The sequence below is a fragment of the Corvus brachyrhynchos genome, unplaced genomic scaffold, assembly GCF_000691975.1.
Source record: "Corvus brachyrhynchos isolate BGI_N302 unplaced genomic scaffold, ASM69197v1 scaffold149, whole genome shotgun sequence".
NCBI classification, from domain to species: Eukaryota; Metazoa; Chordata; class Aves; order Passeriformes; family Corvidae; genus Corvus; species Corvus brachyrhynchos.
In genome coordinates, this window is record NW_008240021.1 from 69,465 (window position 1) to 78,772 (window position 9,308).

A 9,308-nucleotide genomic window follows, 5' to 3' on the forward strand; every position below is an offset into this window, starting at 1 on the left:
CCCCCCCCCCCCCCCCCCCCCCCCCGGCCCCCCCCTCCACCCGCCACTGCCAGCTCTAAGATGCCCCGCTATGAACTGGCTTTGATCCTGAAAGCCATGCAGAGGGTGAGTGAGGGAGAGGAGACGGGAGGAGGGGAGGGAGGCAGGTGGGCCCTCGGAGACCTGGCTGAGTTGCTCCCCCCGAGCCGCAGTCCCCTCTCTCCCCCTCCCCTCTGGTCCGCAGGTAAGCAGATCCCACGCTTTCCGGGCGACAGAGATGCAGTTTTCCTTGCCCATCCCCTCCCTCCGTGCCTGGAGCAGGTGAACCCGGCCCTTCCCATGCCCCTGCCAGCGCATCCCCCTCTCCCTCTGCAGCACCAGCGCTCTCCATCCCCCTCCCCGCACCTGCGCTGGCATCACCGGGCACCTCCTCGGGTCCCCTCGGCTCCGGGAAGCCTTGGGGCTGGGGAAAAGGGGAAAAGCAAGGATTCGCTCCAGCCAGCTCCCAACTACGGGGTGCCACCTAACCCCCCCCGTGTGCCAGGGAAGTGCCAAGGATGGGGTTTTGCCCGCACCAGTTGAGCGGGGCCGATAGGCTGGGCCGTATCGCCCCCGGGAAGGGGCGCTGGGGGTGGCAGCAGCCGCTGCCGTTGTTTTTTGGCAGCGCGGTGATAACAGAGCTCGGTTAAATGATGCTCTTCCCATTCGGCAGGAGCTGAGTCAATACGTGGGGGAAGGAGGGAGAATGGGGGATGTGTGTGCGTAAAAATAATAATAAAATAGGGACATCTTCGTGTGGATGGGAGGTTTATTTGGTAAATAACAGCTGATACTGGCCCTTCTCTAGTACCTTCTATAGCCTTTGTTTATGTGCTATTTTCCAGCAGTGCTGGTGTTGGAATGTAGCAGCACTTGTGCTGGGCTGGAGCCCTCTGATCCAGCCCGGCGTGGATACTCTGGGATTTACCCTTCATTCCAACCAGCACAATTTCCCACCGAGCAGCAGCAGCTCAGCAGCGTGGCCGTGGTTTTTTGGGAATTACGGGAGCACGTCTGGTGTGCCGCATGCACTAGTACATTTCCATTCATTTTACATGGACCATCCACATGTCGGGGCTGGCTGGCTGCTTTTTTTTTTTTTTTTTAAAAATATATTTTTCCCCGTGGTTTAGCTGCAGAAGCTGTAGTAGAGACATCTCACCTGGGTCCTCTAGTGGAGAAACACAGCAGCAGGGAGAAAGCCGGGTGACATTGCTGCACCAGCTCACCCGGGCAAAAAAACGCTGCTTTTCCACTTGCTTGTCAACATATAATTTTTTTCCGAATTTTTTGTTCCTTTCCACACCTTTCCCTATGGGTGGATGAGGCAGAGATGCTTTTTGTAGCCGTGCTGGTGATGTGGAAGATGCTTTAAGCCGGGCAGGCACTCGGAATGCAGGGCAGGACAGCAAGCGTAGCAAATCTGCCATAATACTGAGGCAGGAATAAACTGACTTCTCTGAAAGGATGCCATGGAGTGCTCTCTGCTGGAAAGGCTCTCTGGTTTCTAGGATGTGAGCACGGAGATGCAGGGATAAGCTTTTAGCTGGTAGATGCTTCTAATGAGCATCAGTGCACTCGGGATTTAACATCTGCAACCTTTGCCTCTTTGAAGTTGGACTCTCCAGCATGTTCTTTCCAGATGGGTGTACCTTTAAGGGTTTTTTTTTTTAGCTCTGTGATTATGTCCAAACATTTCAGTTTGTGCTGGTGTTTTTAACCCACCCTTGCTGTAAGTCTAAAATTTGGAGTCTGTCTGTCTGCTTCTATTTTTATGCTGTTTTCAGCACACCAGATCTGGGTGCTTTTTCGTGTCCCAATATTTGGCTGCTCCTGCCTTTCTTGTGCCATGAGAACACTTGGAAATGTTTTCTGTAGTGGTTTTATGCTCCGTGGTGCTGCTGGATCTTGCCTGGGGGGTTGCTCTAATGACCCCTGTAAGCTGTGTATAATCCTGGCTGTAATACTGAATTGAATGAAGCAAAATATGGGGCTAATAAAGCCGCTCTGAAATACTGGAGTGACTCTACCACTCCTTCCTGTAGAAGAAGAAATGGTATTGCTTTTCCACGCCGGTGACAGCTCCTGGGCAGGTGCTCCCTGTCCCGCCCCGTCAGTCCCTCTGTGGTGGCTGTGTGTCCTGGTGCTGTCTGAGCAAGTGCTGACTCTTCTCTTGGTGTCTGTGATGTCCTTCCTCACCTGTGGCAGCTCCCTTGCCCTCAAAAAAAAAAAAAAAAAAAACAACAGCAAACCCTTGTCACTTGGCTTTCCTGTGCTTTAGGCCTTGTCCTGAACTTCTCGGAACTCCCTGGCAGCTTGGTGCAAACCTCAGCCTGGAAGACTTTGCTGCCTCTCTTCAGAGGCAAACTTGGTGCTTCTGTGGGGTTTTCCCCACCCACAACTTTCTTTTCATAGTTCCCTTGGCATTCTCAGAGATCCAGGCAGAAAAAGTCCCTCCAGTTCATTTTTTGTTACTTTAAACCCTGTTGCTCCCCAGCCCTGCTCGTGTCCAAGTCAGGGATCCTTTCCTGTTCTTTCCCTGTGTGTGGCTTCTCTTTGGAGTCTGTTGGGAGGGTCCCGGGGCCAGCACATCCCATCCATCCTGCCCGATGCTCTCCTCAGGCTTGGCAGACTCCAGAGCCTCTTCAACTCTCCTTTTGTGCCTTAAAAACGCAACACCCAAGAGCTTTGGGAATGGCAGGGGCACGAGGGAAAACTTTCACTTCGCACTGGTTTCACTTTCCAGCCTTTGTCACTGGTTGTCTACAAAACGTCACAGACACAAAAAGTCCACACAAAAAGTCAGGATTTTATTCTGAAATCAAAGCTGAGCAGCCCTTCTCTGTCCTGTTTTGTGAGAGGTAATGGACTGAGACTAAAACCACTGTATATTTTTAATATACTAAAACACAGGATATTTTATACACTCTGTATATAAACAGCTTTTCATCAGCAGAGCCCCCAGTCGGGAAAACAATAATAAAAGCCCTAAAAGCATCCCCAAAATAAATAACCCCCCACTACTCTGTGGTGTGTTTGGAGGGTGAGTGACTTGTGTTGCTGTGTGTGAGTTTATGGAGGAGATGTTTTGGGCAAAGAAAGGTGTGAGCACAGTGAGGTGAAATGATTTATTTTGCCCATGGTGTTGCTTTCCACACTGCAGCATGGAAGGAACAAATGCTGAGGGGGGCTGGGTTTGTTATCACATTTGTTATCAGCAGTGTCCAGGTGTTTGCAAACCAAGCGTTGCCTGCCCTCAGTGGCCCCAGCCAAGCCCTGCAGCTGTGCTGGAGGTGAAGGTGCAAAATGCAAACACAGCTGTCCATGGCCTGAATTCCCTGCTCATGACAAAAGCTGAGTTTCTAAGGATTCCCGATTTTCTCCCAGGAAATTTGGCTCTGAGTGGGGGGATTGTAGCAGGGCAGGACTTTCAGCAGGGAATCCACAGGAGTGAATCCGCAGGAATTCTCGCTGGCTGGGAGAGCAGAGCTCTGCAGGGAGGCTTCCCCTTGCTGCTAAAACTCCCTGGGAGCCTGGGGAAGGAAGTGAGGGGGAAAGGGAAGGAAGGAAGAGCTGGAAATGGCTTCCTGCTGCTCCGGGGCCGTTGTGCAGAGTGGCCGTGGGGTGGCAATGCCAGACCTCCGAGGGCACTGGGCACAGTGTGGGAATCCCAGAGTCCCTGTGCTTGGAAAAGACCTCCAGGATCGAGTCCAGCCTGTGACTGATCCCCACCTTGTCACTGAGAGCAGAGCACAGGGACACCTGTCCTCAACAGCACCACTTAGTAACTGGAACTGACTGGGCACTTTGTAAATACCTTCAAGTATTTCAGTAAAAATGAGGAAATTTATCCATATTTCATTAGCAGTGTGCTCATCTTCACCTCTGACAAAGTTCAAATACACAGTGTCATAATCTAAAACATAATCACCTTTTTCTCAGCATATACCTGGACTAGGAGACCCATCCACCCATCTCTGGAATCTCAGAATGGTTTGGGTTGGAAGGGATCTTAAAAATCACCTTGTTCCACATGGCAGAGACACCTTCCACTACCCCAGGTTGCTCCAAACCCTGTCCAACCCAGCCTTGGGCACCTCCAAATAATAACAATAATAATCCTGCTGTGAATGTGGGCTCTCATTTCTCCAGCCATGTTCTCACAACACAACTTGTCTTCAGCAGCTGTTTGTTGCTTTTTGGAGTGGGTTTCCGTGTTTCCAAAATTCCCTACCTGCTGTGTGGAGATTGTTGGCTATTTTGGGAAAGCCAAAGTAAATGGGCAGTAGTGTTGCTTGACATCTTGACTATTCCCCTTAATTGCTGTGTAGGCAGCTGCAGCAATTGGGCTTTTGATGTCTCAGTTGCCAGGAAGGAGGGGGGAGAATGAAGCAGGAAGATCCTGGGTTTATTTTATTTCCTTTCCTTTCTGGTGAACCACCTGCTCTTCCAGTGCAATTGTGCACCTTCCCCACCCCTCTTCCCAACTGAGCAGGTTGAAATTACACCAAAGTTTTTTTCCTCTGTTCCCACTGGAGGTTTTAGGAGGCTGGAACAGGCTCTTCAGCCTGGCAGGGAGGGATCCTGGAGTCGGGGGTGGTGCTGGAAAGGAGACCAAAGCCTTGGAACTAAAAGGCAAGATCAGAAAACAACAAGATCCAGCACTGACTCTCCTCTGGAGGAGTCACCTTTTTGTTTTGTGCCTTGAGCATTCCATAGGAAGAACTGGATTTTGAAGGGTGTGACGCACATAGCATTTGGGAACGATACCCTCTTGCCTGATATTTGACATTTTCAGTCTTGGAAGAGCCGGAATTTTTGCCAAGTGTGGGATAAGTGGGTCTGAGGGGACATAGAGGATTATTCTCTTTTACAAAATAATTTAAGTCTAGTTTCAGTTCCTTGCAGGCCCCTGGTGGGATTTCAGTGGGATTTGGCCAGTCCCTCTTCAGGGGACAGCAGTGGGGGTTAACCTTTGAGTTAAAACTCTGGCTGGTTGGCTTTTGTTCCTGATGTGTTCCCTGTGTCTGTGAACAGGGAGGTGTTTTTAAACTTCAGCATGGAGCAGATTCTGTCCCTTAACTCTTGGGAAAGAAGGCAGGAGAACCTGTTGTGTTGAAGCAGCATTGCTGCTCTCCATTGTTGGAAACCCCTGGAACGTGACTGACTCCTGTAAGAGTTGTCCATTGTAACACTGAGGAGAAGCTGCTCCTTCACCTCATGTGTGTTTGTGCTTTCTGTCTCCCGATCTTCATACATTCCATACTTTGGAATGATGGAAGCTCTGGTTTTCCTCTGTGTGTTCTTTCAGGAGCTGATGTCTCCAGTTCCCTTGTCCCAGAACCAAAATTGCCACACAAAAATTGCTTTGGGAGTCATTGAGCTGTTGCTCGAGTAATTTATCTTACTTTTTTTTTTCTTTGCTTAGAGAAGCTGTGGCTGCCCCATCCCTGGAGGTGTCCAAGGCCAGCTTGGAGCAGCCTGGGACAGTGGAAGGTGTCCCTGCCCATGGCAGGGGTTGGCACTGGCTGGGCTTTTAGGTCCTTTCCAACCCAAACCATTCCATGGTTCTATGATCTGTCAGGCTCCATCCATGGCAGGCTGGTAACTCCTGGAGCCACAGCCACCCACACCTCCCCAGCTGCAGATCTGGGATGATGGAAGAGCAGTTTGTGGGGAAGCAGTTACTTGGTAGAGCTTCATATCCCACCCTCTGTGTCCCTTACCTGAGGGCAGCAGGAACTTCTGGGCACCAGGTTATTCCCTAGAAAAATTCCTGCCCTGTGGAGCAGCAGGCATAGCCCCAGTGGAGCTGATAAAAATAGGAAAGCAGGCAAAAATAAAAACAGAGATGCAAAATATAACTAATTATGAAGAAGTGGAACAGGAAAAACAGAAAGTAAATATGTGGAAAGTAAGACAAGGGGTGAAGGACCTGTCCTCTGGGAGCACTGGTGCAAACATTGGTGCTAAAAATGAGATTCTAAAGAAAATTCATCAGCCCTGGTGAGGAGAAGGGCAGGAAGGAAGTGGATGGTGTAAAGCGAGGGTCATTAACCCAAGAAATAGGATTGAGGAACTGCATAAGAACTGTTGTTCTGCTATTTTTGAATCCTGGTTTGTGCACTTGCAAGCCAATCCTTGTGTTCAGCCCTGCACATATCTAAGGAATAATAAAAAGCCAGGTCCATGCAGAGGATGGATACAGGGAGGGAATGTGTTCAATGGAGTTGGTGTTTCAGAAAAAGAAATCAGTGTTTGGTAGCTTCTAATACAGATATTGTGCATCAAGCTGTGTAATTGGCATTAATTGTTTTATAACCAACAGAATTTTATTGAACTCTGGTTCTGGTGTCTTGAAATCTCCAAGAAGGATCAGAAGTCTTGCAACAGCACCCAGCTGACTGGGAAGCTTGGAGAGCCTCAAATTCTTGGATTATGTATGATCCTGAGCTTCTGTGTCACCTATCAATAATCCTTGTGCTGCTTTATATTCTTCCAAAGATTGTGGGCAGCCATAAATGTCATGGGAATTTGGGGAAGTCCTAAAGAAGCTTAATGAGTCTGGTTTTATTTTCTTCTTTCGTGCTTCCTAGAAATTTGAAGTAGAATTTCCACCTGGTGTCTTGCCCAGTTTCATGGCGACTGCCACTGCTTCTTTCTCATTTCCCAAGTAACTTCTGTACTCTCCCAGCCCAAATCCTCCTCAAATGGGATGAACCAACCCATTTTTTAGGCAGGGATTATCCAGTTCCTGCTGCCTGGTGATCACCACCAGCTGGATCCCGTTTTTGAACCTCCAGCTGAACTAAAGGGGCATCTTCAGGAGTGGCAGAAATTTTGTTGCACTTCTGATCTTTGCTTCTAAAAAGGTGATAACTTTGTCCAGAGAACTGAAGTGGTCCCAAATCCACTTCAGAAACCAAATTCTTGGCTCTTTAGGCTTGTTTGCCCCATTCTCTTGCTGCTGCTCTGTCACCAAGTACTTCATCTCCTTCATTCCTGCCATGGCACTGAAATGTTTGTGCTGATGGATTTCGGGTTGCTGAAAGAAGGGATTTGAGCCTTGGGGCTCGGTGTCCTTCTGCACCTTCCAGTGCAGTGTGACCTGGCAGGGAAATCCTGCCTGGTGCTGTGTGATGCCAGAACCTTCCAGTTTTTGCCAGCCCCTTCTTACTTCCTTGGAAATGTCTGGTGTTCCCAGTTTGCCCTCTGGTGCCCTTGATCTTGCAGTTGACCACATGGCTGCTGGGTTGTCTCTGCCTCTTTTGCTTTCAGTTCCTGTGGAAAAGACCTGTACCCTGTGGAGGGGTGAACATCACCTCTCTGTGGTTTCCTTGCTCAGGGCTGGGGTTTGTGGTGGCAAACTGAGCTCAGGAGGGCCCTGCTGGAGCTGCTGGTGAGGCAGGAAGGGTTCTGCTGATTTCCCAGGGAGCAGTGGCCCAGTTCCTTGGCAGTTTGTGCTCCCTTCACAGAGTCCCAGGATCCCTGAGGCTGGAAAAGCCCTCCCAGCCCATCCAGTCCCAGCTGTGCCCGATGCCCACCTTGTCCCCAGCCCAGAGCACTGAGTGCCACCTCCAGGCCTTTCTTGGGGACTCCAAACCTCCCTGGGTAGCCCCTTCCAGTTCCTTTCCATGGGGAAATTCCTCCAGATAACATTTGTCATCCATGGAAGCATAAGCCAATTCTTCAGGCTGACAAGGGGAAAAGGAAATTATTAACTCCTTATTTTCTTTAAATTGTTAATTGGTGGATTAATCTCAAGACCTGGATAAGATGCTACATCATGTCTAGGTAGGCCTGGAGAAGACAGAATTTCTTTCTGGTGTCTTTGTATTTTAAGAGATAAAAAGGGACTTTCTATCTCCTTCCCTCTGTCCCCAGCTCACCCCGCTTCCCCCGCAGGTGTTTGGAGTTTCGGGAAGAACAGTGGAAGCAAATCAGTCCCTTATTGCTGCTGGAGTGCTGGGGACTGGCTCTTGGCAAAGGGAACCAGCCAAGTGTGAATGTCACAGGCAGTGGCATGAAGTGGCTCGGGGAGGGTGATGCAGATTCAGAAAACATCCATCTTTTCTTGCTTCCAAGGCTGCAGCTTCTCTTGTGTCCACGGAGTGCTGGAGTGTCCTTCCTCTGCCTGCTCCCCCCTCCTTCATTTGTGACTTGGTGGGACACTGGAGTGGGTGTATTTGCTTGAGATGAGGGGGGAAAATGGTTAAAAAAAAACCAAAAATGACTAATAAATTATGTCCTGCTCTAACAGTGTCGCTCCCATGAGCTCCCAATGGCCTCGCATCACTCCAGTTTCTGCTCTGGAATTGTCCACTGTACATCCCATTTCTGACTGGGAAATGCAGTGAGTTCTCTGTCTCTTGCTCTGGGGTCACTTATTTCTCTCATGTCTCCCTCAGCAGTTGTGTAAAAAAGAATCAAGAAGAATTTATGCTGGAACAAGCTGCTTTTTTGTGATGCTGCAGTAAAACGAAGACCAGAGCTGGAGTGATTCCTGACCAAAACAAAAGTTCATGACGTGTTCATAACAGCTCCTTTGAGTGAGTGACTTGATCCTTGCACCTCAGATTGGATTTTTTTGGTAGTGGTGGTTTTTGGAGTTGGCTCCTGTGTTCTCCAGGCCAGCAGGAGGTTGATGTGGGGACCATGCAGAGCGTGACCAACAGGTTCAGTCAGGTTGGCTCAGGTACCGTGGAAATGTGTCCTGCTGCAGCCTCCTGAGTTCAGGTCTGGCCTGGCATCCCCAGCAGCTCAGGTTATTTATTGGATGCTTCAGGTCAGCTTCTGCCTTCCCTGTCTGTCCCAGGGGGGTTCCTGGCACATTCCTCTGCCCCAGCTCCTGGTTTTCAGGGAAAAGCCTGGAACTGCTGCCCTGGATGCTGAGGATAGCCAAGGATAGCCCCTGCTTCCTCAAGGGCATGTGCTACATAATTTATGTATCACTTACTCCATGAAGAGCTTCAGTGCTCCTTTTTTGTGTTCTGGAGTGCTGCAGTAAATGGAACAGAGCTTTTCCTCCTTTTTTTTTTTTGTCCTGAGAGGTTTTTTTCCCTGAGGCTGCTGTGTGTTTACTGTGGAGCAGTGGACAGGTAGGAATTCACTGGTGTGTCCATGGCAGGAGGGCGAGGAGTCTGGAAACACACTCAGGGAGTTGGACATGGTACAGACCCTGCTCAAGGCACGAGACTTCTGTTATTTATTACTTTTTTTGGTGGCAGGGAGTTAATATTTTCCATGGTCCTGGCAGTCTGGACAGTCTTCATCCACACAACAGAGCTGTT

The 9,308-nt window shown here is 49.5% G+C and overlaps 2 protein-coding genes across 2 annotated transcripts in view; both read left to right on the plus strand.

Annotated features, from left to right (window-relative positions):
• The first annotated feature begins 6 nt into the window (after positions 1-6).
• MRPS6 (mitochondrial ribosomal protein S6) overlaps positions 7-9,308 on the plus strand; it is a 43,693-nt gene continuing 34,391 nt past the window's right edge. The window contains exon 1 of the mRNA XM_008640671.2: positions 7-105. Within this exon, the coding sequence (XP_008638893.1) occupies positions 61-105 (45 nt within the window). The 5' untranslated portion in view covers positions 7-60. The remainder of the gene's footprint in view (positions 106-9,308) is intronic.
• Positions 30-9,308, plus strand: part of SLC5A3 (solute carrier family 5 member 3) — a 21,612-nt gene continuing 12,333 nt past the window's right edge. Inside the window, 1 exon segment of the mRNA XM_017743322.1 lies at positions 30-105. The gene's annotated coding sequence lies outside the window, so the exon portion shown is untranslated.